This window comes from Dioscorea cayenensis, chromosome 6 (genome assembly GCF_009730915.1).
Source record: "Dioscorea cayenensis subsp. rotundata cultivar TDr96_F1 chromosome 6, TDr96_F1_v2_PseudoChromosome.rev07_lg8_w22 25.fasta, whole genome shotgun sequence".
Lineage (NCBI taxonomy): Eukaryota > Viridiplantae > Streptophyta > Magnoliopsida > Dioscoreales > Dioscoreaceae > Dioscorea > Dioscorea cayenensis.
The window spans coordinates 18297279-18324816 of record NC_052476.1 but is presented as its reverse complement, the minus strand read 5'-3'; the positions used below and the strand labels follow the sequence as shown (position 1 = coordinate 18324816).

The 27538-nt window shown below is 36.9% G+C and overlaps 1 protein-coding gene across 2 annotated transcripts in view; it reads left to right on the top strand.

The window, feature by feature from the left end:
• Positions 1-916: 916 nt before the first annotated feature.
• LOC120263379 (serine/threonine-protein kinase EDR1-like) overlaps positions 917-27538 on the top strand; it is a 30329-nt gene continuing 3707 nt past the window's right edge. The window contains exons 1-10 of one of the 2 annotated variants that reach the window (XM_039271248.1): positions 917-1092; positions 3082-3466; positions 4356-4556; positions 6684-6875; positions 7036-7295; positions 8218-8310; positions 11343-11438; positions 23089-23175; positions 24414-24534; positions 26159-26462. In XM_039271248.1, the coding sequence (XP_039127182.1) occupies positions 3218-3466; positions 4356-4556; positions 6684-6875; positions 7036-7295; positions 8218-8310; positions 11343-11438; positions 23089-23175; positions 24414-24534; positions 26159-26462 (1603 nt within the window). In that variant the 5' untranslated portion in view covers positions 917-1092; positions 3082-3217. The remainder of the gene's footprint in view (positions 1093-3081; positions 3467-4355; positions 4557-6683; positions 6876-7035; positions 7296-8217; positions 8311-11342; positions 11439-23088; positions 23176-24413; positions 24535-26158; positions 26463-27538) is intronic. The other variant, XM_039271247.1, reaches the window with a different exon arrangement.

Sequence of the window (27538 nt, the reverse complement as noted above, 5' to 3'; positions counted from 1 at the left end):
AAATCGAAGAAGAAGACGAAGGAGCGGCCTGGTCCATCGCCACCGTTGCCAGCACCTTCACGTGAATTTAGGACGAGCAAGAGCAGGTTCCTCAATCAAAGCCGTTGATCTCATCCATCCATGAATCACAAAAGCAGAGGAAGCGGAGATAAAGGGAAAGCCGGAGAAGAACTCCGATGACTCTACCGCGGTGGTGCTGGTGATGAAGCAAGGTGTGGCAACCCTCTTGAAACGGATTAAGCGGACTCCGGAAAAGAACAAGAATGTATCGCCTCTATTCTCCACCATTTTCGGCGATGGATGACAGGAAAGAAAAGGTTGGAAAGGGCGATAGCCGGCTAGCTCCGGAACCCAAGAAGAGTAACCAGAAACGGGGTAAAAAGGTGGTGAAGTTATCAGGTCCGGCAAAATGGGTGAGAGAGGAGATTGAGGTTGCAAAACCCTCATCGGCGGTGAAGAAGCGGAGGAGAAGGGTCTTGTAAATTATGTGAAATAATTGGGCTCCAAAATATTGCCGCGTCACCATTAGAAGCCAACTCAGCAAGTAGAGACAGCATAAAAAACTGTCGTTTGTTTGTGATTGGACTGAAATTTTTCAATTTGAAAAAGTAGAGAGATTCAATTGGTACAATTTATAATAGAGGGACTAAAAAAAAGATAGTTACTATAGTAAAAAGACCAATTCAGAAATTACACCTAAATTTTTAAATGGGACAAATAAAAAAAAGACCGAGGCCTAATAAACAAGATTTCAGAAAGTCATAAGCAATTATAAAGAAATCGAAATCGTATATTCGTATGTACAAGAATAATCATGTGATAAATGGTCAAATACTATGTTTGATGTGATTGGAAAAGTAATACGGGGGTTTTCTGCAAAAGTTTCATAAAAAAATTCGAAATCTCTTCGTTAGCTCTCTCTCTCTTTGTTGATAGGTAAGTAACCTCCGCCCGCTGATGTTCTTTTTATCCCATTTTTTCCAATCCAATCCCTCTTCACCTCCTCCCATTCTCCCTCGAGCTTCATGCGCCTTCTTCTTCTTCTTCTTCGATGAATTCGGTTACTCTATATTGATTGAATTGAATCTTCCAGTGAGTTCTCTCTTCCAAGATCTGGATTCTTTCTTTTGCTTTGAATGGATGTTGGCTTTTTTCTATGTTTTGATCCAACGGATCTGGGTTTGATTGTTTTCTTTCTTGTTATTTGATCTTTAACCTTGTTGTTTGAGTTTTTTTTAATTTAATTTTGATCATCTGATCCGGTTCTTGTGACAAAATTTGATTTTGTGTTGGCGTGCGAACTTTGATGTATTGGATCATTTTATGGTTTCTAAGTGTGAGCCATTTGTGGAGATGACAGAGATCTTGAACTTGTCTCAGTGAATGATTTCTTGATTTCTTTTTGCTTTTATGTCTTTGATAAAAGGTTCTTGAAAATGATGCAAGTAGTCATTTAGCATCTTTTGTCGGTTTATTACTCTATGAATTATTCAATTTAAAATGCTCAAATTTTCCTGTATTAATTCTAGTTCTCACTCTATGTTTATCTTAAGCAGTCAGCAAGTGTCCGAAAAAGTCCAAATAAGTCATAGCAATATCCACTTTATCCATTTGTTGTTCACCAGAATGTTTGTTGAATGCATCTCTTGGATTGGCTGATAAATTTTCAAACTTAAAACTTTTAGACTGTACTACTAGAATAACCCTGCCTATTGCATTCAATAAGCTGATGTTTCAGTCTACATTGCAATGCCTGTTTTTCTAGTGGAAGAGAAATGATAAGCACTCATGTTCTTGAAGACCATCAATTATGATATAGCTCCTCGGGAAACTATATCAAATATTCGGTTGATAACACCCCAAATGGCTAGAAGAGTCATTCTTGGACAGCAGTTTGATAATGTCAACTATTATTATTATTATTATTGTTATTATTTTTATTTCAAGTTACTGAGAATGATTTATGAGTTTAATTTATACAACTTTAGCAACATAGTCATACAATGCAAACATGTGTCATGCTATTGTAGTTATTGGGTGTGTTTTTACTAGTTATAACATATGTGTCTAGAAAGGAGAGAATTGTGATGTGATGGTGATGGTGATGGTGATGGTGATGGGAATTCTTCTCTCATCAAAACACTTAAACAGAGAGGAGAAGAGCCTCACCTTCAGTCTCACTCCATGTTCATTGAAAATGAAGAGCACTGTCCTTTCTTCAATTTCTGAACCCAACCGGTTATTCATAAATAGAAGGAAAAAAATTAAATTAAATCTTTTACCTATTACTTTCATTTCCAACTAGGCCCTTTATATTTGTGCTGCTTGGTTTGAAGTTTGAACCTTATCTTTACAAATCCAGTTTTGATCTATTGTTCAAAAATCTAGCAGAAGGCTGTTTAACACCATAAACTACTTTGCTTGATTGTAATTAGCCATGGTCCATAAGAGACCTAGGTTGCTTTTATTGAGAACTAATGGGTGCTATAATGATTTTTCAAGTTTATATCATGTTCCTTTTTCATTAAAACTCCGATTTAATTTAATTTTCTTTTCTTTTTCAAAGGTGTTTATTGTTTTCTGACAAAAATCTCCATAATGACTTTGCAATAAAAAAAAAGCTCCTTTATAAATTTTCCCCATTTGGCTTTCAAGAAAATTTCATTTTGACAAATTTTCTAATGCCTGTGGCTCCTAATAACTCAAGTACCAATTTAATTGTGACTTGCATAATTATGCACAGTTGCTTGAGTTGATTATAAAGGAGTTTGTTGGTCAACTCTCGCGACCAATGATTCATGCCATATGCTGTGGATTTGCTATAACAGAACTCTGGTGATCTGAGCTATCCTGGTTACACCCCTGCATATGATTTCCATGATAAAATTCATGAATGGGCCTTCTCTAGAAATTTTTTTAGTGCATATAGTTTTAAATTTTTTATTGAGGTGGTTTTCCTATTGTTGAGAATACAGTACAAAACATTTAGGATGTTGATAAGCTGCAACTCTTAGCCTAACACTGGGAACTTCATATTATGTGGCCGACTAAGAAAATGTTATGTTTATTGATCTTTTGCAGAAGTAAGAATTCTATGGCATTTCATGATGGTATGGAGGAAGCAATATTGGGATCTATGCTTTCTAGCCTAAGTACTCTTTAATTCATGGGGTGAAAGGTGGGACAGAATGATCTGTCATTACAGATATTTTTGGAGATGGATGAGGTACAAGCTGATTCAGGGCAATCTGAGGCAGGACCTTCCAATTCTACTTGGTGGCCCTTAGAGTTGATGGAAAATTTACAATCTCTTTCATTGGACTCACAACAAAGGGCTATGAATGTTAGAGAATTTGGAGTCAACGTTGAACAAACTGAAACGTCACCTCAAACTGCTTCTCAGGTTTTGTGGTCCACTGGAATTTTGTGTGGTCCAATACCCAATGGTTTTTACTCCATAATCCCGGTGAGTTGAACCAAAATTTTGTGGTTTACATTGCTAAATTTGGAAGTGAAGTTTATTGTTTTCTTATTATTAAGGTAACAAGGGTTCCTTGTATGGGTTGTTTCTTTTGGGTAACACAAATTGCACTGCACATTTCAGATCCTATAAGCTTAGCCTTCATATATAATTTTCTTATTTCCAAAGTGATTTGTATTTCATTTTTGTATTCATGAGCAGCTCTGTTACAATATTTGGTCCTCTAATGTTTATGAGGGAATCAAACCGTCCCACTTATGTTTCAATTGCTGTTTTTGTGTCCGTTATTGTTTGTATATGCTTTTAAAATTTTTTTGATCGACTTTACAGTAGTGAATTTATAGCAGCTTTTATACTTCATAGATACAAGACGTTCCTTGGTTTAAATTTTGTTATACTAGTTTTGACGCTCTGTCACCTTGACATTGACTTCTCAATCATATTCAATGTTCAGTAGTTTCTTACTGGCAATCATTCTAAAGTGTTATTATTTATATCACTGTCACTTGTAAAATTTATACAAATATTAAATTTTAAAGAAATTGCTGATAGAGGCATTTATGTGTTTTGTAAAGTGTTATCATTTTATACCACTGTCGCTTGCAGAATTTATACAAGTCTTAAATTAAAAAAAAATTATTTTGTTTGGTAAAGTGTTATTAGTTTGTTTGATATTGGGCATACTCTTTTTATTAGTTGTGCATCTAGTTTGCCCGCTTAATATGATGACTAAATTTTACTTTTTAGTAGATATTGCTAGAATAATCTCAGCAATTATCTTAATATGCTCGGTCTACTGCAATACTGAAATTCATTTCTACATTTCATAATTATGGACATCCCACTTTAAAACTAATGATAATAAAATTTTCAGGATAAAAAATTGAAAGAGCTATTTGATACTATTCCAACTCCAGAGGACTTATGCTCTCTTGGTATGGAGGGGCTTAGGGCTGACATCATCCTTGTAGATGCAGATAAGGATAAGAAGCTTACGATGGTGAAGCAATTGAGTGCTGCTTTGGTGAAAGGGGCTACCAATCGTGCTTCACTAATAAAAAAAATTGCGGGTTTGGTAAATACTATGCAATTCATAGGTTTAACTTCAATTTTGGTTCTTGTAATCATCTTTGCTTCAAATTTCTACTATCTGTCTTGTCTTAGTAAGGTTTATAGTAACTTGAGGATGCTAGTTTTCCATGGCTTGATTTTATTTTACCTTCTGATTTTCTTCTATTTTATCTCTTTGTGTCTTACTGCATTTTAGTTTGTGCTTGATGGATCTATTTTATGGGTTCCTTGTAAAATTTTCTGACAAGGTCACTTGGTGTTTAATGTTGGAGGCTTCTTCCTGCCCCTAGATATATTCTTGGTCATACATTTGCAAATGCATGCTCGCCATTTAGATTATTGTCCCTCTCTAATCTAGGGATATAATTACTTTGACATTTGCAAATGTAAGCTAATTACTTTGACATTTGCATATGTATGTGTGTTTTTGCTAACAGTTATAGATTTTTATTTTTGACCATTTGACTGCTGTTTTTATGTCAAACATTTATTGAAAATAAAGATAGTCTAATCAAGATTTTAAGTTGTAAATTATTTGATTTGAAAGTGACATGCCTTGCGCTCAAGATAGGCTTCATTTTGTATCATAAATGATTGTGAGCATAAGTAGGAGAAGATAATTAATTTGATGCATTGAATCTGATTTTTGATTGTGAGACGAGGTGGTGTGTTCATGCATGCATTTTTGTTTATTTAGGAGCCAGCAGTGGGATTGAGGATGATTATGGTTTAAGTGAGGTTAATGGTAAATTGGAAAGGTTTACCTTGAGTTCTTCTGAAACTACGCTTCAGAACTTGTTCTTGAGTTGGCTGAAACCACACTCAAAACTCAGAAGCCTGTAAATTTTGCTAGGAAAACTTGCTTAGGTTTAATCAAGATCATTCATATGAAGATTAGGATCAATCTGAAAAAAGAATTATTAGGAGGCTTCCTCATAAGAAAAACCCAAATTGCATTAGCAATATTTACTGACTTTAATGGGTGATGAGTCAAGATTCATGGCCCTTTATATGACAAAATCACATGAGAGATAGACTTCCCCAACTTAGACCCCTTCTACAAATAGAATTGGGCTCATATTATAGATAGGTTTCACTAACTTGAACTCACTCCAGAAATAGAATTGACTGTTTAGCTTTCATGCTATTTTTGGTCTCTCCTCATGACTCACGATGACTAGGTTTTCATAGTCACAATTGCAAAGACTTAAGGCTCTTATTATAGATTGATTCACTGCTTAAACTCATTCCAGTAATGGAATTGGTGGTTTGGGTTTTGAGCCTTTTCTGGTCCTCTCCTCATGATTCATTATGGCTAGGTTTTCATATTCACAACTGCAGACCATAACTTAACCTCTTTTAGTCTAGTCCTTTGGTTTTTGGTTGATTGCTTTTGTTGGATTTTTTTTTTCCAGCATTGTTCACAAACTCTTGTATAACATTTAAACCCATCACATGTAGATTCTCAAATGGTGCCTAGGCATTTTATAGTGCCGAAATGGATTGGATTTCTGTCACTTCTGAAATGCCTTAATGACCTAGCTTGTAAGAGTGCAAATAAAAATCATCTCTTTTTGGTTGAATAAGCAAATACTTCAGCCAGTGAGTGTCTTTCATGATCTGCATGGAGAATTAGATGGTTCAAATATGATGAGCTGTTGTTACATGCCCCTTTTATAGTGTGGCGACCTGCATGTAATCTATACTAGCCCTTACTGATTAATTTTAAATAAAACTAGTTCTAATCATATTCCAATGATTTTATCCATATGCATTTGCCAAAAGAGTCCAAATTTACAAAGACAACTGATACATCCATATATATATATATATATAGTTTGTTGAGCACACCCAAAATTTTTTTATTGAAATAATCCTAGCAATTTATATTAGAAAAAAATGGTTCTTCCTGCATTATGACTGAATTCTAGCTGCAACTTACCAATAGGAATTTAGCCCAGAGTATGCTAAAAATTCTTTAGCAGTTTGCGTACCTAACTTTACATGGATCTTTATGCCTGCTTATTCTCTTATTGAGTAGGCATATGGCATCTTACCTTAGATTTGTAACTTAAGGCGCTTCTGTTGTTTAATAATTGAATCTCATGCTCGATTGGTATATCTAACACAGGTGGCTGACTTTTATAAACGCCCAAATCCAGAGTTGAGTCCAGCAAAAGCTGCAGTGGAGGAAATGGCTCATTTGATGGAGAATAAAGGCATCCAATTATTGGGTCAAATAAGGAATGGATCATGCCGACCTCGAGCAATACTTTTTAAAGTTCTTGCAGATGCTGTGGGTCTTGAGAGCAAACTTATGGTGGTAATGGTTAATTGCTTGTAGTGATGTACATCTTTTATATTCTATTATAGTATTTATATCTAAGTGTTATCAGGAGAAAGTGAAGCAGAAATATCATTTTCAGGACTTCGCTACCCAACTTCAAAACCTTTAACATTTTATCTCATATAAAATTTGTCAGGGCATTCCTAATGATGGTGCTATTGAATACACAGACTCATGCAAGCATATGTCTGTTGTAGTAGTACTGAACTCAGTAGAACTACTGGTTGATCTCATGCGCTTTCCAGGTCAATTGATTCCATTCTCAGCCAAGGCTATCTTTCTGTCCCACATTGCTGCAGCTGGGGAGAGTGACTCTGCTGAGAATGACTCCTGTGATTCTCCACTTGAACCCAACAGTCCTCTATGTGGTTTCTCTGATAGAGTGGATATGGAAAGGTATGGCTTTGTCCTACTTCCATGAGATCTTTCTATTTTATAGTTGTTAATTGATCTCCTTTAAGGATCTTATATGAAAGATACATGATCATAAATTCTCAGAAAGGAAATTTGCCCATAGGCCTCTGTGTGAGTAGGTACTTGTGTATTTAGCTCCTTCCTCAGAAACCATTATTATTTGTATAATTGTTTGGACTCATGAAATAAGGCTTGCTTTGGAAAATAAAAGCAATAGCCACAAAATCCTAGCAATTTAATCCGGTTATTTTCCATTAATTTTTAGTGTCTACATTCTCTTTTATAATGATGTTTCTTGACCTACAGGGACCCATATATGCACTTCACTGTATGGAATACTTTGAGATTACTTAAACCATATTATGTCCACAATTCCCTTAACTTCTATCCTTCTATCCTCATCTCTCTATGATTGTATAGTATAGGTAGTTACAATGCTGGAGTTCTTCATGCAGCAAATCAGATATCGTTTATTTACTATGTGTCACATTTTGATTCACTGTTGGAGTTCCATCATCTGATATTGCAGTACTGAACATGATGAAAACTTCCAAAAATTGGCTCAGCGTAGAGTTGATGGATTATCAAATGTACCTGAGCCTCCATTGTGAAATATCATGCTGAGACCAGCATCTTTTGCTGAGGCTAAACTAAGGTTATAGTTGTGGCTTAAATTGAAGAAATCTAGAAAGTTTGTGGATTTGTCTTGGTCCCATGGTGATCCTTGGTGGCCTATTATATTTTTCTATACCTTTTCTGATCCTCTGATCTTTATTTTTGATCATTTGCAAACTTTCTTGCAGAAAGTGCATGTTGTAATTCTGTTTTTGTTTCTTGTGCTTGTTATAAATTTTTCTTATGCTTGACACTTGATTGTGATGTTTATGGTTATATTTCATTTCAGTGTATCCTATAGCGAACCAAACATCGCAAATGCTTTCTGGAGGCGCAGTAGAAGAAAAGTTGTTGCTGAGCAAGAACGTACAGCTAGTTCAAGGTCTTCTAGCTAAGCCTTTGTTTTCTTTTCCTGAACATTTTTTATTTAGGACCTCAAAGGCTTTATGCATGGACTTGCTTTATTTCTGGTGACTTTATTTAAACAAATCCATTATGGTGAAATCACCATGGTATCAGTTATTGCATCCCCAAATTGGTTCCTATATTTGCTTTTGCTGGTGCTAAATTTTGTTTCCATATCAGTGTTTTGAAAATGTATTTCTTGCAGCCACCCAACTGCACAGCACATGCTGCTAAATGAGTCATTTATTCCTAAAGTAGCACCTTTCCATTCCTATTCGTAGATTTTCTCCCTGTTTGAGTTTGCTTTGAATGTACCAATGTTCTCATCTTTGCAAGTGTTATTTCAACTTGCCTTGAAGTTTGAAAAATTTTTGGCATCCTTTTAGTGGTCTATGTTAGGACTGGAGAGTTTCATAAGCTGATACTTTTTCCAGTTTGTTGATTGTTGTCCAAAAATCTTATGATCTTATACTTGGTGGAAGTACCACAAATTTCATTTCAATTAGGATTCACCTTTAGGGTGACTGTTATTTGATGAGTGATCAAGCTTTCATGTTTCGTTCCTAATGTTGAAGTCATGCACCAAGTATCTACAATGTTGTACCTGGCAACTACAGTGAATTTATAGAGATTATTATTAAGGTGTAGTTGTAGGTCCGGTCCTTATCTTTGACAATGAAGTTACAGGGAATTAAAGAAGCAAAATTTCCAAGAGAAGGCATTCTCAGAAAATGTTAGAGGATGGTGATCATACGATTCATACCACACATGGGTTGCTTTGAGATTAGCAAACTACATGATAAGCTTTATACTTACTAATTTTGATTTAAATTATACATTTATCTTTTGTTATGAAGTGGCTTATTGATCTCCCAGCTTGATTGTCCTCCTATTAGTATTTTCTAAGAGGAGCTCCTGGTATCATAAGGATTTGTAGTGGTATTTTAAATGCTCATGGCAGTTGCCACATTGTCAAGGTTAGAATAGGAACTTCGGTCCATTGGTGCACACGGTCGCCGACAGAGCTCCTCACCGAGTGGTGAGAGTCTCGATTCTACCGAGAGGCATTCTGAGCTGTGCAATCAAATGGGTTGTGCACGGTGGTTTCGCCCCCTGCAGCGCCCGTCATGCCCCACTGTTCCACCGAGGCCAGTGCACGCCCCCTGTCTCTAGTGGGTTTGCCCCGATCCTCTTCCTCAAAAGAATAGGAACTGGACATGCATGGGTGTATGATAACCTAGGTAGTCAAAACCGGGTTGGACCGGACCCGAGGACTAGGCCGGGCCGGTTCAATCCACAAAACCGGTTGAGTAAAAAAACTTGTCTTAAACCAGATCAATCGGCTGATTCAACCGTGAACCGGATGAATCAAGCTGGTTCACATGGTTTCAACAATCAACTAAAAAGTAAAAAAAGAAGCCCTAATATCAAAATAAGGGATTCTTTTCCTCCTGTGACCCAACATCCAAGTTAGCTACATCCTCTCCCTCCCGTCAACCATCAACCATCGTGGCATCGGTGCACCACCCATCTTCTCCCTCCCGTCAAGCATCTCTTTGACCCTCCCCGTGCAAGCACGCCCATCCCCGTCAACTCAACCTCCTTCCCCGTGTTAAGCACCAACCGGCAACCATTGCCCATCCTTTCTCTCCCCGTCAACTAACGCCCCCTCCCCGTCAAGCATCTCTACCTATTAGAAGTTCCTACTCTGAAGAGTAAAGACTCATTCCTTGGTGTTGAAATTTGTTTCCTCATAGATTTGATCTTGCATATTTCATGACACATCTTAATTTGAGTGTGGATTATACTTGTTTTAATTTATATATTAGACCTGTTCAAATGAGTCATATATATTCATATTTGCCACATGTTAAAGAGTAATTAGAGCTCATTTTTTATATAAATTTCCGAAATCATTGTTTATATATATCCTTTTTCATTTACTAACACTATAGTAACAAACTCAACTCTAGTGTCATAATATATATGTATATATATAGGTTTTTCTATTAATTGTCTTATATATTTTGCAATTGACTGGTTTATCTATGTAAATCATAAATGATGGCAAGCTAGATGAATTAAAGTGATATTTACAGTATCAGCCAAAAAGGCCCTTTAATTTCAAAGTAAGACCGTGCGATATCAAAGTAAGAATACTTGGAGCAAAGAGATGACAATGAGGGTTGACCACAACATCAACCATGAATTGTGGATTTTGCTTAAGGAACTTTCTAGTGAAATTTCCCTATTTAATGTGTTGTGTGGATTTTATTTTAATGTGAGAAAAACTTTTTGTGTATGAAACTATGCATTTTGAACTTTCATAGTTAGTTTATGCAATTGCATAGTATTATCTAAATGTATCTTTTGTTGAGAATTACCTATTTAGTGTGTTTTATGGGTTTGGTTTCAATGTTTGAAAAACTTTACGAGTTCATTTTATTTAGTATTTCATATGGATTTAATTTTATGGATTTGATTTTAATGTTTGAAAGATTTCATGAGATTCATTTTATTTAGTGTTTCATATGGATTTAGTTTAAATGTTGTTAAATGTTGTGTTTTAAATATGGAATCAAGACTTGTTTTGTCTGAAATATTGTGTATTTGATTTAAAAATTAATTTAAATTTAAATTTATTTATTAAATCCGGTTCAACCTGGTTAGACTGCGGTCGGACATCTTGACCCTTGAACCTTGGCCTTCTCTGGTTCAAAGGTCCAGTTCGGTTCTGATTACCTAGATGATAACTCATCCTATGCATTTTGGTTTTATTAATTGTTAAAGTTGTGATGAAGTTTTCCGAATCAGGTGCAATGCACTGCAAATTTAATTGTTTGAAAAATTTGTAGGCATGATTCTAATATTGAATTGATTTCCTCTCATTGTATGTATATATGTTTGAATGTACCTATGTGTATATATATAGTATGTATTTATCTGTGGGTGTGCATCGCAAAATGCCAATTCAGCATTGTTAGCTTATTTACAACCATATTTTTGCAGTCCAGAGCATCCATTATCCAGAGCACGCGCAAGATCCATGCTTGGTGGTGACAGGCAATCATTTAGAGAATACGCTGATGGGGTGGCCACATCAAGGTACATGAAATAGTTTTCATTTTAAACCTATTTAGTCAGTTTTAATTTAAACTAAATGAATTGTTGAAGCTTGGCTTTTTCATGCTACAACTTTTTGTAGAACTTTCACATGCCAATATCGTGAGCTCATTGATACTTACGGCATAGAAGTGATTGCTGTCTGGGATGTCTCAATTCATTCACTTTTCTACTTTTGAGTATGTGATGATGTGTATATATGAGTGGAACTGATTTTTATAACTTTATTACAAAGCATTATTTTTTATCCATCTAATTTTCTGCAGATTAGGTGGATGCAATTTTTTTTTTATAATTTTTTTAGCAATTTATTTATTTCAGGAATAAGAGCTTATGTTCTTAGTTTTTAAAAATTAGCGGGTTTTTTTCTTTTCATTGGTCAACTACTGATTTGATTTCCTTATTAGTTTTTGGTTATTGCTTTTGTCATATATATATATAAATATATATATATATTGGTACATACATAACTTGGGATCTGTCATGGAAACCTAAATTTCAAACTCAAACAATGATTTTTTTTTTTTCATTTCTAGAAATGGACTATCATAAATACATTCCTAAAAAATCTTTTTTTCTGAGGGAAGGAGCTCGAGAGTCGCTTTATTAATAACTAAAACAAACAAGGGCAATTATTCGATTACAGAACAAGAGCGCAATCTGGGTCAAATTACATCAAACCACTAACACAAAGAATTCAAAACCAAAACAGTTATAACCAAGACCCACAAAATCCATTAGCTTCCTAGAATTCCTACCAACCATCTTGCTAGATCTCCGCCTCTAGGAAGACCAAACTTCATGTTGATGTTAACACATGAAGAAGCTATCGATGTGCACTGCTCCAACACAAAGTGGGATGTGTTGGGAAGTTAATGGTAATCTCATCTCATGAAGAAAACTTTAACATTTGGAAGTCACTGAGCAATCCGCCAATCTTCAAGGTAATCCTGCCGAAAGTCGAGACGAATTTTACCCCAAGCAAGAATTGTTTTGATGTTGCCGCCGAAACTCCAATTATGTGTGTATGCAAAGCAAATGTGGTAGGCCTCGTAGCCGCTTATTGTCAAGTAGTAGCTCTGCACCCACCGCTACCCAGCAACTATTCTAGAATCGTAATCTGGGCACTCAAGAATCAAAAAACTCTACATTAGTTAATTTTATTTGAAAGCATAGGCAGTCAAATATAACACAATCCCAGATGTGAGAAATTATTCATGATAATATTATTTCAGAATTGAAAGGAAGAGTATGAAATACTCCCCGATATGCTCAAGCTCTAATGGGAGACCAAGTGGGTGTTTAGTTCTTCCAACCCCGATATCATATTACATCCGGGTCGCAAATAAACCATACTGCTAAGGCATCACTGACCGGAAAGGGAAGGAAAGCCACACTGCTAACTTATATGATCCAGCCCCAACACTCAAGTAATCATGGCATTAATAGCCAAAATGTTTGTTTCGATAAGAGCCCGATTTGTTGAGACTTATGGCGTAAGGAAAGATGTTCGGGCTTGTTCTGTAAACAGACTGCGTGCAGTCACATGGATCAAAGCCCAGATTCGCATCGACAAATATTCTCCTCGTTTTAACAACATTATGCATCAAGAATTATAAGAAGTGCTCTTGACTCTGTGTCCTTGAGCCCCGATTTTGGCCCCCACCCTCCCATCGAGCATTTAAACCCTAGTTTTGATTAAAACACTAAACTCTACTAGAAACTTTGGACCCTCTAGAATTGTGGGACCTGCAATCTACCCATTGCGTCCTTACTACTACACATCATTAAGCATGCTATCATTTAATAATATCGCCAAAAACCATGTAAAACCTATCAATATCCCAATGAATGTCTACTAAAAGCCCAGGAAATTTGATGTCATCCAAAAGTCAACATCCATGTTTAAATATGTCATTCGAGAGCAAGTGGATTCTCAAAAATACCAAGGGTCTTCAGAAGCCAAGCCTGGCATCCGACTAACATGATTCATCCAAGAGGAGCACCTGGTATCTTTAACGGTACATGCACCTTTGAAACCATGAGTACTTGAAAGGTGAATAAAATCTAAGCTATATGCGTCAAAAAGATCCATATTTATGATCCAATAAATTAACCCACCAACAAATGTCATTAAGTAAGTTTGCAAGAACATTTTAGCTATAAGGAACATTTCGCAAGGCCCAAGTTACGAATCACAACTTTAACGGTTGAAGTTGTTTCTATCCCAACAGATTGAACCATGCCTTTTCGACATAACATTAGCTCCAAAACAGAGTCCTCAAATTTTGGATATACATCAAGAACAAAGTTTAGGAACCATACACCGAGAGGATAGGAGAGGAAAGAATTTCAAAAACAGAGAATTGACATGATGTATCTCCCAAAATGGAACTTAGATTTTTTCCAAAAGGAGATCGACTTCAACTTTGCCCACCATGGCATTGAAACAAGAGAGGTTAACTTTAGGAGAAATCCAGACCCATTTGATAGAAAGACCTTGGACTTATAGTTCAATATTTGAAACGTTAGATGTATGTTTATTTAACTGGATAAGACATCCGATTTATCATTATTAACTTTGCCCTACATTATCACTATAATAAGTAAGACACCTTTTATATTTCTAATGATTTATTTAGGAGTCTTTAAATGATAAGAATAGTGTCATCCGACAATATCATGCATTGAAATTATTACTGCTTCTAGAATGGAAACCCATCAAATTGAAATGTAAGTGGCACTGAGCATTGTAAGGTTTTGAGCAACAAGAAATGAAAGGAGCAAAGCGTCTCCATGAGACCTCTACTAGCATTGAATCATGAAGGAGTTTTGTTAATGATTGTGGCATAAGAAGTTAGAAGTGACACAAAGCCATGAATCCAAATTTTATCCATCCGCTGTGGAACCCCATTTAGACATTGTAACAAGAATTGCAGTCCAAATTTCTACCGGGGTTTGGGCAAGTTTTAGCAATATCTAATTTAACCAACATCCTGTGTGGTTTAGATCAATACAATCGAAAACGAGCCACTTTGGTAATTATATTATCAAAGAAAGTCCTACCATGGAACAAACCATACCGCTCTTTTCCTGTAATTATTTAGGCAAACCCTTCTAAACGATTAGCAAGAACTTTCAACAATTTATAGCATTGTATAAAGAAATAGGACGTATAGTCGAGGACTAATCGGGATGAGATCTTAGGAATCAAAACGAGCATGAGTTCTACCCGTGATCTAGGCATACATTAAGAGTGTCTGATCAAAAATTTTAGTTCCAATCATTCCAATAAAACGGAAGAACTAATGCTGGAAGCTTTTATCGGGTCCCGGACTCATCTGGCCAGAGATCAAGAAAGCCAAATATTTCTTTTCTTTGCTAATTTTAATTAATTTCCCCGGATTCGATATTCGAGAACTTATCGGAAGGAATCAATGAGCTCTGCAGATGAGAAAGGCCTCCATTCTATCATTCCATAAATCAGAAAAACTAATAAAATAAGTAAGTAGGAAATACCCAAATGATCAAAGAGGAAGAGTGCTTATCCATATCCATAATGTTAGTAATAGAACTATAATGATTACGGAAAGCCGAACCGAATTAAAGAAAAGCAGAGTTATCACAACCCACTTGAACCCATCGTGAGCCCCGGCCCTGGGAGCCCACTTGAAGGCCCTCATTCATGGGAGAGCTCACAATTTATTGTGTTGTTAGGCAAGAGATCATGGAGGGTTACACAATGTTGGCCACCGCCCCTCCTTTATCTCGGGCTCTGATCAAAGTCTCAGCCCAATTGAAGCACTGTAGGTTGTATGCCCTCCAGCTTTCCAATTTGAACTGGCGCCTGTGAGCACTCTTCGTGGTTAGCATGCCCTGGAAATCCCCTGGCAGGTTCCTAAACTTCCCTATGTCTTGAAGTTAAGTTCCTATCTAATCTAGTGCCTTGTCTTGTTTCTGGGATTATTAAATATTTCCTGGCCCTATTCTCCACCATGTTTCAAAATGAGCAGTTTTTAGTGACTTTTATGCTAGATAAGAAAAGTTTGAGAAAAATAAGAAGTGCTTCTTCTAGCCTTGAGGAGTAATATTTTCCAAAGAAGTTTGCTGCATTTTCTTCCTTTCCTAAACAAAAATCTGCACGGGTGATCAGTCCATGTCTCTACGTCTCTGCACGGCAAGGTTTCACTAAATGGGCACTCATCTTGAGGGAGAGAACTGCAAGGCACTGTAATGACTGTTTTCCGCCATCTCGGATCTGGCGACATTCAGATGACCTCACCTAGAATAGTAAACAACGCAAAACCCAAACCACCCCCAGAGATCACGGCACCAAAAAGGAGAAAAGGCAAGAAGCCAATTTTACAAAAGAACATGAAAAAGAGCAAGTTTTCCTTACTTGTTTGAATGCTTCAACAAAAGAAGATAAAGTATGGTTTGTTGATAGTGGTTGTAGCAAACTATATGACTGGGAATAAGGAGATATTTGTGGAGCTTGATGAGAGCATCAACAATCAAGTGATTTTAGGAGATGGAAAGGCTGAAAAGATTCAAGGAAAGGGTGTTGTTGCTATTAACACCAAAACAGGCCAGCAAAGGTACATTCATGATGTTTTATATGTGCCTAATCTTGCTCACAATTTGCTAAGTGTTGGCCAGCTGATTCAGAAAGGATATCAAGTCAATTTTGAAGGCAAGGAATGCAGAATTTTTGATACTAAAAGCAACTTTCTTATGGCCAAGGTGGAGATGACTACCAATAAAGTTTTTCCTCTTTCCTTATCATACTCTAAAGACATGGCATTGCAAGCTGAAGAGGATGAATCTAATTTGTGGCATTTGAGATATGGCCACTTGAATCAAAAAGGGCTGCATTTGCTACAACAAAAGAAGATGGTGATTGGCCTACCGAAAATTCAAAAGTGTGATAAAATTTGTGAAGGATGCATATATGGGAAGATGCATCATCTCCCTTTTCCAAAATCAGCATGGAGAGCCAAAGCTCCCTTAGAGCTCGTTCATGCGGATATCTTTGGTCCTACGAGGACCCCTTCTCTTGGAGGAAAAAGGTACTTCCTTTTATTTGTTGACGATTTTACCAGAATGATCTGGATTTATTTTTTGAATCAGAAATCAGATGCATTCAGTATCTTCTTGGAGTACAAGGCTCTTGTTGAAAAGGAAAGTGGCTTCCAAATCAAGTCTTTAAGAACTGATCGTGGTGGAGAATTCATATATCACCCATTTATGGAATTTTTGCGTAAAAGAAGGGATTAAAAAGGCAGCTAATCGGAGTAGGAGTCCTCAACAAAATGGTGTTGCTGAGAGGAAAAACCGCACCATTGTTGAAATGGCTGCATGATGATGTTGAAAAGGAAAAATCTTCCAAACATTCTTTGGGCGAAGCAGCTCATACTGCAGCCTTATATCTTGAATCGCTCTCCCACAAAGGCGGTAAGAAGCAAGACTCCATATGAAGCATGGATCGGAAGAAAGCCACAGAGTTAGTAACCTTTAAAGTGTTTGGCTGTCCAGCATATTCTCTTAACAAATCTCCATCAAAGGATAAATTTGATGAGAAAGGAGAGAAGTTCTTATTTGTTGGTTACAGTGATGAATCAAAAGGTTATAGATTGATTAATCCTGTGAATAAGAAGTTGGTTGTTGCACGAGATGTTATATTTGATGAAATGACAGTCTTAGAGTGGAAGGAAAGCTCTCCAAATGCAAGAAATATTTCTGATTTTGCTCCTGCCGAAAGTTCTAAAGCAGGACAGATTTGTCAATCACAAAATTCCAGTTCTTCTTCTAAAAGTTCAGAGTCAGACACCATAAATGTCAGTCCTGAACCTGCAGAACCTGTTCTAAGAAAATCTACTCGTGATAAAAAACAACCGGACAGGTATGGTGACTTTACAAGCCATTATGCTGATGTTACTAATGAGTTTGCATTATTTTCATGTGAACCTCAGAAATATGAAGAGGCTGCAAAGGATGAAAGTTGGGTGAAAGCTATGGAGGAAGAGATAGTCATGATAGAGAAGAATCATACTTGGGAGCTTGTAGATCTTCCAAATGACAAAGATGTTATAGGGCTGAAATGGGTCTACAAGACCAAATTTAATGAAGGAGGCATTCAAAAGTTGAAGGCCAGATTGGTGGCAAAGGGTTATTCACAACAGCCTGGGATTGATTTTAATGAGACATTTTCTCCGGTGGTAAGAATGGAAACCATTAGAATTTTCAAGCCATTGCAGAACAACTTGAATTACAAGTCTATCAACTAGATGTAAAATCAGCATTTCTGAATGGAAAGCTTGAAGAAGAAGTGTATGTTGAGCAACCTCAAGGCTTTGAAATCAAAGGAAAAGAAGAAAAGGTGTATCGGCTAAAGAAGGCATTGTATGGTTTGAAGCAAGCTCCAAGAGCGTGGAACAGCCGCATTAACCATTACTTTCAAGAAAATGGATTTCAAAGAAGCCCTAATGAACCTTCTTTATATATAAAGAAGGATGGACAGAATCTCATCATAGTGTGCATTTATGTTGATGATCTTATCTACATGGGAACTAATTTGAAGTTAATTGCAGATTTTAAAAGCTCCATGATGACGTAATTTGAGATGACAGATCTGGGAATGATGAAATATTTCCTAGGGATTCGGTGGAAAGCAACGGAAGGAGAAATCTTTTATATCTCAAGAAAAAAATATTTGGTTGATCTTCTCGTAAAAATTTCATATGCAGAATTCAAACCTATAGCTACACCTTTGGTACAGTAAAATGAAAGTCAAGATGGAAGATGGAGCTAAGAAGGTTGATGATGCGATGTTTAGAAGCTTGGTTGGTTCTCTGTTATATCTCACTCACACCGACACGATATCATGCAATCGGTTAACATGGTTTCCGGGTTTTTCAAGTTCTCCAAGCACTTTACATTTTGCTGCAACAAAAAGAATTTTAAGATACTTGAATGGAACCAGGAAACTTGGAATCAAATACATGAAGGAATCCAAAAGATCCTTAATTGGATTTTCGATAGTGATTGGGAGGGTGGATCTACGGATGATAGGAAGAGTACTTCAGACTTATATTTTTCGCATTGGATCAAATGTAATTGCTTGGAATTCAAAAAGCAGAGAAATCTGTTGCTTTCTTCATTTGAAGTCGAATATTCAGACCCACTCGAGGGTCGCATGTGAAGTCTGTATGGTTGAGAAGAATCCTTTGAAGATCTTGGGCAGAAACAAGATGGTCCTCACGGTGATTTATTGTGATAATATATCGCAATAGCAATGTCAAAGAATCCTGTTTTTCATGCCAGATCCAAGCACATTGAATTGAGAGTTCATTTTATCAGAGATTTAGTTCATAAAGGAGAAATTCAGATGGAATTTCTAAGCACACATGACGCATCAGCAGACATGCTTACCAAAGCTATTACAGCAGAAAAATTTGAGAAGCATAAGAAGCAACTCCAACTCACAAATTAGGAGGGGAATTTGTGAAAGTAATTTGTGAGTTAGTGAAAGTTCTTGGAACTCTCACATGTCTTGGAACTCTCACATGTCTTGAAGTTGTCTCCTATCTAATCTAGTGCCTTGTCTTGTTTCTAGATTATTAAAATATCTGTATCTATTCTCCATGTTTCCAGCTGTATGTTTCTTTAGTGACTTTATGCTAGATATATGTAAGAAAAGTTTGAGAAAATAAGTAAGTAAGCTCTTCTAGTCCTTGAGGAGTAATATTTTCCAGCAGTTTTTGCTGCATTTTTCTTCCTTTCTCCAACAACGTCTAGTACGAGAGAGAAGGTGAGTAACAGCTTGCAAAGGATTCGAGTTCGGAGTGAAGTTCCAAGCTTCCCTAACTGCATCATGGCAACCCACATGTTCAAACCAATAATTTAGAGCCTGGCCCTTTGAGCCCATTTAATGTTGTTCTGTCTGTGGAGAGCTGATAATTTATTGTAAAGAGCAGTAAGAGATTGCGGAGACATATCAATGTTGTCACATGTCCCCTCTTTTATCTCAGTCTCCAGGATCAAGTTCTCCAGTTTCTCAATTGAAGCATCAATAGGTTGTATGCCCTCCGTTTTCCAATTTAGAATCTTACGTCTAGTACGAGAGAGAAGGTGAGTAACAACTTGCAAAGGATTCGAGTTCGGAGTGAAGTTCCAAGCTTCCCTAACTGCATCATGGCAACCCACATGTTCAAACCAATAATTTTCAAACCTAAAAGTTTTCTTTTTACAGTAATCACGGGGAGTTAACGTTAAAAGTAAAGGAGAATGGTCCGAGAGGAATCTAGGCAAATGATTAACTAAGCACGAATCAAAAAGATTAGCCCAAACCAAATTAACTAGGCAACGATCGAGGCGTGCCCATCGTCGAGCTAATCCATGTTGATTGTTGCACCAGGTAAATTGAGAGCCTATGAAATTAACATCCAGCATATTGTTAGAAGCAATGAAATCAGCAAACACATCAGCTTTCCTTTTATAATAATAATGATTACCACCTCTATGCTCTTCCTGAGAAATCACTGCATTAAAATCACCCAGGATTAACCAAGGAATATTAATCGCATTCATACCTGATAACTCTTTCCAGAGGATGCATTGACCTTGGATAGTGTTAGCATTATACACAGTTGAAATAATCCAGGTCTTATGTTAATCTGTAGTAATAATCAAATGCAGAGCGAGCCTAGATCTTACCAGGGGAGTAACATATCCAATTTTGTGGTTCCAGATAGTGAGAATCCCACCAGAAAAACCTTCTGCAAGAATAGCTGCCCACATCCACTGAGACTTGAGTTTAGAACAAAACTTTTGAAGCCTGGCATCATTAGCCCTAGTCTCTACCAAACAAATAACGACAGGTTTGTACTTCCTCATGAGATGAAGAATCCTGGACATGGTATCGCGGCCTGATAAACCCCTACAGTTCTAGCAGATAAATTTAGTACGATCTACGATCATGGAAAAGATTAAGAAACCAAGTAAAAAACAGAACATGAAAAAGATCACAAAAAGGATCTTGGACATGAGAACAAGCAAACTTTATCAAACTAAGAAGCTGAGACTCAGGGAACTTCCCCCTCAACTACGACCCTCCCTTTCTTGTGAGAGGTCATCTGATTCTGGGCTATCTTTCTGGATAACACTTCCTTGCGATGGTTGCTCTGAAACTGCATCAATGTCAGTGAGTCCTCCGGCTCCATAGGATCCTCCGTGCCCACTGAATCATCTTCTGCATCTTCGGAGTCACTCATGTCTTGATCTGAGTCACTAGAATCCCGAGGAGCCGGATTCAAGGCTAGGAGAACTTTGTCTACTATCTTCTGATGGTCCACCGGAGGGTCCTTACCCTTTGAGCTTCCTCTCAAAAGAGTGGAGGTACGAAGAATGGGGGATAGACCAGAAGATTCCAGCTGTTCAGAGATGACTTCTTTTCCTTTATTATTAGCGACCTGGGGAACAGCCAAAGGAGCCTCGGGATGCGAAGCCCTGCAAACATATGGTGCCTTGCCTCCCTCTGACCCTTTATCCAAAAGGATTTCAGAATCAGGGTTTAATTCTAGGGACCCGGGGCCAGCATTGTCAGAGAAAAGAATCGTTCCATCAACAGGCGTTTTGGAGACGCGTGCCCTCCCAGAGACCGAGCCTCCTCTGCCTCTCCATGACACAGAACCACGTGTCACACATGCGTCGCCTATCACGGGGATCGAGGGCGTTGGGATGAGAAAGGCGAGGGTCACGTGAGTTCATATCGCTGCCGCGTGATCCCGAACCTCCCGGAACCACCCGGGCGCCACCACGCCTCCGCCGCGACCTCGTCTCCTCGATACCAACATCCGAGGCCCGTAGTCACTCTTAGTCGGCTCTTTCGGGATCTAACCGGCTCATCCAGAAATGTCCGCGGTGTGGGGTCCAACTCTACCTCCATACCTTCACTCGTCGGATTCAGAACCTCCCTGACCTCCTGCCTTTGCCGACCTATCATGCCGTTGCAATGGGGTGGAGAGGAGGATTCTGTACTCCCCGAGCTCCGGCGGCTGCAGTTGTTGGACCCATGACCTACGATGCCACACTTGTAGCAGAACGTTGGGAGACGTTCGTAAAGCACGACCACAAAAACCCGATGATCCTCGTCTCCTATCCAAAAGCCTTGTTTTAGAGGTTTAGCGAGGTCGATTTCAACGCAAATCCTTGCATATTTAGACCTGGATAACGATGAAGTAAACTCGTCAATTTTTAAAGTAGTCGACCAAACAAAGCGATTCATCGTCTCCAAAGACTCCCCATCCCGAACTCGATGGGTAGGTTGTATAGCTGGATCCGGATCGCTACTGTGGAGAGCTTGGTGAAGGCACGCTCGAGAAAAGGTTGCCACGGAGCTAGGCTGATACGATGCGTTCACCGCCCAAGGACCCTCAAACATCAGGCGTTTCATGGAGTCCTGGTTCTCACAACGGATCAACAAGTAACCATTTGGCAGGTCTGATATTTGAACAGCGCCTAGATCTTTCCATTTGGAGCTAAGGATTTCCTTGACTTGCTCAAACGGAGGAGCTTTTCCGAAAAACTTTCTGTAGAGAGTGTTCTGGAAGCGTAAGCTCGCCCTCGACATAGTATCACGGTCCATCCGGATAAACTCTGAAGTACTCGCTTTCAGTTTGTTCAGGACCGGCCCTTCAACCAACGGGGATGAAGCAGATCTCTTCAGAGCCGTCGCAGCAATATCCGCCCAGGTTTTCCCCATCGGGAAAGGAGGCGGGGGATCTCCCCCACTTGCCATGGCAATGGGGGCAAAGAGGCCGATGAAGAAAAGGATGGGACTTGGGAGAACGACGAGAAGAAAGCTAATTCTTTTTTTGATTGTGTTGCTACATGATTAGATGCTGAATGTAGTGGATTTAGCTGGCTTCAAAACTTGGGTGATTGCGTATTTAGTGTTCTTCAAAATGATTTGAGTAGAAGGTTTATTCTTTTGGTGCTTTTTGAAAGAGTTCTAAGGACACACTAATATGCTCCTGAATTTTGTCTCAACTTACTTGGGCATGTTGGGCCACAATTAGTGAATTAATTTTAGCTGGCTCCAAGTCTGGTGTGATTGTATATCTATTATTCTTTAAAATGATTTGAGTAGAAGGTGCCTTTTGGTGCTCTCTGAAAGAATTCTGAAGACACTTATAAGTCCCAGAATTTGGTGTCTCAGCTTACTTTGATATGTTGCACCACAGTTAGTGAATTACTGAATTCTTTCGTCAGAGCTGATTAGCTCTTATTGTGGATGGACTCTACTTTTATATTACAAAACCCTTATGTTCCTGTATAAATTTTCAGTAGTTCCAACCTGTTCTTAGTTTGTTGGTTTTTTTAAAATTTTTATATTTATTTTTACTTTTTTTAACATTCTGATTACTTGGTTTCATTAGAAACACAACAAATTGTTGTAGTGTTAGCAAGATTGAAATGTATTATTAGATTGGCGCATGTTTATTCTTGCTGTACATTTTTGCAATCATATACCCTTTGTGGTAAATATTCACAATGTTTAGAAATTGTGTTTCATCTTACCATGTTAATGACTTTTATGGCCAAAAATGAGCTACAGTTGTATCACTTGCAGGTCTGATGGGGCTTCAACATCTGATATTCGTAGGATACGAAGAAGAAGCATTAGCATCACCCCTGAGATCAGTGATGATATTGTGAGGTGAATGTCTTCTTTGGCTAGATTGGCTTTGTTCATCTATGCAGGTTTTTTTGTTATTATTATCCTAGATTGATTTATTCAACTATATTAAAACTCTTGTAGTTCTTGTCTTCTATATGCAGCTTCCATTCTTTGTATTAGCAAATTATTAGCCCAACCATCATGCTTTTATAAGCTAGATTTAGTCCTTATTTCTGCCATAGTGTCCTCTGGTCTCCTTGGCTTGGATTGTTTGGTTTCTTTGTTTTCAGTAAATAAGGAAAATCCTTGAGTGTTCACTATCCAGTCAGGATTCGATTTTTGGTTAAACTTTTGATTAACTTTGGTTAACCAAAATTCAGAATTATATTGTATAATATTAATATAAGATATTTAAATATGTTTAATATCTAAAAAAAAAGGGTAATATTTTTTTCGGCCATTTCTAATCCCAATTCACAATCTTCGGCCATCTCCTTGTTTTCATTTTAATTTTAATAAGTAATCATGGTTAATAATAATATTTTTACTAGTGGTTTTTTAAATTTTTTTTTATTTTTTAAAATTTTAATTTTTTATAATTTTTATAATTTTTTTTTTCAACTTCAGAATTTCGTTTAGTTTGCTTATTTGGTGATTGACTTTGGTTATAACCGAACTGACCTAATTCACACCCCACTTATAATGCATACTTTTAAGGTTTGGGTCTACCAAGGTCTATTCAACTATTTTAGAAAATATTAGTAGCTCCAAACATGCTGCAATGCTAACTCCACTCGAGCCTTTATGGCAATAAGAGTACCAGCAAAAAGTTTCCAGCTAGTTTCGTATTATGATGCATTTAGCAATAATCTGTTGGACTCTTGATTTATATGCCACACTGTGATTGCTCATCAAAAGCTTTAATGAATTTGTTTTTATTTTGAAAACTAAACCTTTTGATGGATCATAATGAACTGGGGAAAATAGGGGTTCAAAATTGTCATAACTCGGAAATTTTTTGTGGGTCTAATTTGTCGTATTATATAACTTCTTCACTTACAATTGAAAATACAAAATTTTTCGCTAGTACATTTCCTGCTATTCTATTTTTGCGTTGGATTTTATCTAATGATTTTTGCACTTACAATTAAATCTTAAATCTACACATTATTAGTTCAGGGGGCTTTGTTCTTTTTATATGGTATTGATAATTACCAAGATTGTCTGGCTTTTTGCCTACCATTTTCTCACAGTTTCCTTGTAAAACTCCAATCCAGGGCTGTTCGAATGATGAACGAAACACTGAAGCAAAATCGACTCCTAAGGGATCAGGGTGAAGACCATTTGAATTCATATTCAAGAATGGACATAAATAATGTACAAGGTTCACCAAAAAATGTATGTTTAGTTCACTTTTTGTGTCTGTGCTTTCTTATTTGTTAATAATTGAGTTTCTATTAAATTAGAAGATTGTAAAAGGACTTTTTTCTTTATGTTGAACATTAAGATAAATTTGAATTTGGTATGCATAATAGAACAATGCCAATTACTTGTGATCCATGCATCTTGGCTTTTCCCAGAGATAGAATTCAAATTTATATTTTAGCCAACCGGAGAATGATGATGGATCAAATCCTGTAGAGTTACTTACAGATTCACTTTAGTGGATAATTTAAGACATCCAGAGTCAAATTTGTCATTGCAGTCTTAATATCATACTTTATTCCAATGTTGCTATTCTGGAGCCCATTGTCTTTCTCAACTTGATATGGAAAAACTTCTGATTCAACATATAAAATTTGGTCAAATAAACTTTACATTTAGAGGCCTCCCTATCGGATGCACCTAAAGTACGCCTTAATTATTCAATTAACTCTTATGGCATCATGCTAAAAATTATGGAGAATCAGTTATGTTGGTAATAGGATAAGGATGCTATTATGCTTATCATTTGCAAAGTTTAATGGCTGAGATGAACCTCACTGATGGACTACATTTTTTTTGTTGTTGAAGTTTTTTGTTATTATATAACTGGAGCCATACTGAATAATAAAAGTTGATTGATTGAGCAAAAAGACAAAAAATATAACGGCATCAAAGCCTCTGTTTCATTCTCTTTGGAACTACAGGCAGAGACGTGGTTTGAAACTGTCTGCCTTTGAGGAAGCTATATCAAGTGATTGTGATACCATGGATTCCTTTGTCCTTGTTGCTGACATCAAGATTGGAGGCCCACCATAGTTATATCAAGTGTTGTGCTTTCTAGCATGCATATCAATAATTATCCTTGAAATTCCTTTCCAATTTAGTTGGATTTTATGAAAACATCTTATTTTTGCCCTTGCCTTGCCTCATCTCTGCTGTTCATATTTCTTCTTTAGTTATGTGAATAAATAAGCTTAACTAACCTCAAGGATATCTTTTAAATGGCCAAAATTCGGTTGCATGCTTACTTGTAGCTTTATTGGTAGCCAAGATTCTGTCACCAGTATAGCAGTGTGTTGAAACTGCATATTGTATATATGTGTAAGCGTGTATTATCTATACAAAGCATATTCGACCTTCTTGCTAAATAATGTGACTAATAGTTTTATAACTTCTAGTACTAACTCTATAATCTTCCATGCAATCAATCTTAAATCCTCCTTAGTTACACTGACTATGATTATATTACTCGTTTTCAATTCTTTATTCTCAATCCTATCAAGTTCATGCAGTTATGTGATAAGGGCATGGTTCATGCTAGTTATCCATTTTGATATAGGAATTTGACAAACAAGGTAGGCTCTTTAATGTTATTTACATAATCATTCTTATTATTAGATATTTTTAATTTCAAACAGAATTAGTGATGTAAAGTTAAAATTTGATGGTATTATCTTCACCTTGACTTTCAATCTACCTCGTTTTTGTAAACTATAAATTGCCTTTTTCGATCACATAGGATTTTATTACTGGAACATTGTGTTTGTTTCATCTTGTCAAATATTGAATCTGCCTTATGCAACTGTCTGTATTCTAGGCGTCAAGTTTTCATGCTAGCAGTCATCAAGAAAGACCGAATGAACCATCTGGGGGTCACGACAATTCAAAGAAGCATACAAATTCTTCTCAGAAAGCAATTTCATTACCTTCATCTCCTCAGGAATACAGAAATCAGACTCCTGAGAGAAGTGGAACTTCTGACTTTTTAAGTGAAGAAGATTTCATATCAACATGGAACAAAGTATTACAATCGTCATCCTTCCTAAATAAGCCTCTAGTACCTTTTGCAGAATGGAATATTGATTTCTCAGAGTTAACTGTTGGCACAAGAGTTGGAATAGGTAAGTACTCTTTTTGCCTTGCTATTGTATAAAATATTTCTGGATTGTGTAAATGGCTCATGTTATCATTTCTTTACTTTGTTCTAAATACTAGTGGCAAGAGATTTATAATGTCAAAATGAATCATTTTTAAACAATTAGTTAGCTTTGGAAGATATTGTAGCAAGAACTGATTGTTACTGTTGCTTTAGTTAATCAACCTACTGCCAGATTCTGGTTACAAGTTTCTAGTAAAATGGGATATGCACAGTCATTGAAGGCATCACCCATTCTCTGTAAAGAAAAAATGACTGAAGTTAAGAGTGTTAGCTGGGTCATAGTCACCAGGAAACATTTTGGAAAGAAATCTGGCACCTCTTAAATCAAAGATTAGCTTACAAGGATGAAAAATTTGATAAAGTAAAAAGCTTTTTGAGTCAAAACATTTTAAGGAAATATTAGTGACGATGAGAAACACCTTTGTGGGCTTTGATGAGAAACATTTTGGTAAAGACTGCCAGCATTTTTCAAAAACTAAACAGTTATGTGCAGTTTCAAGGAAATATTAGTCACGAAGAGAAACACCTTTGTTAGCTGGGTCATAGTCACCAGGAAACATTTTTGGGAAAGAAATCTGGCACCTCTTCAAATCAGATTGGCTTTCATAGGGAGTGAGATTTTGATAAAGTAAAAAGCTTTTTGAGTCAACGACTTTTAAGGAAATATTAGTGGCGATGGAGAAACAATTTCTTTGTGGAGCTTTGCACATGAGAAACATTTTAGCAGAGACTGCGGCATCAAAAACTAAACAGTAATGTGCAGTTTCAAGTATGGCTTTTTTATCATATCGTCATTTCACATAGTTTGCAGGTTCCTGTGTCGCCTGACATGAAAGATAAAGGAGAACAATTTTCTGCCCTCAAGTTTGTGCACTCTAAATATGAACCCACTTTGTGAGCAGTTTACTGTTGTGAACTTGGTATAGATGGAACAATTGAGGCTTGGTCTAGATATTTATTAGCTAAAAATGACTTCACTGGCTAACTTTTATATGGAAACAGATAAGCTTTTTCTCAACAAGACCAATTTGAAGATGC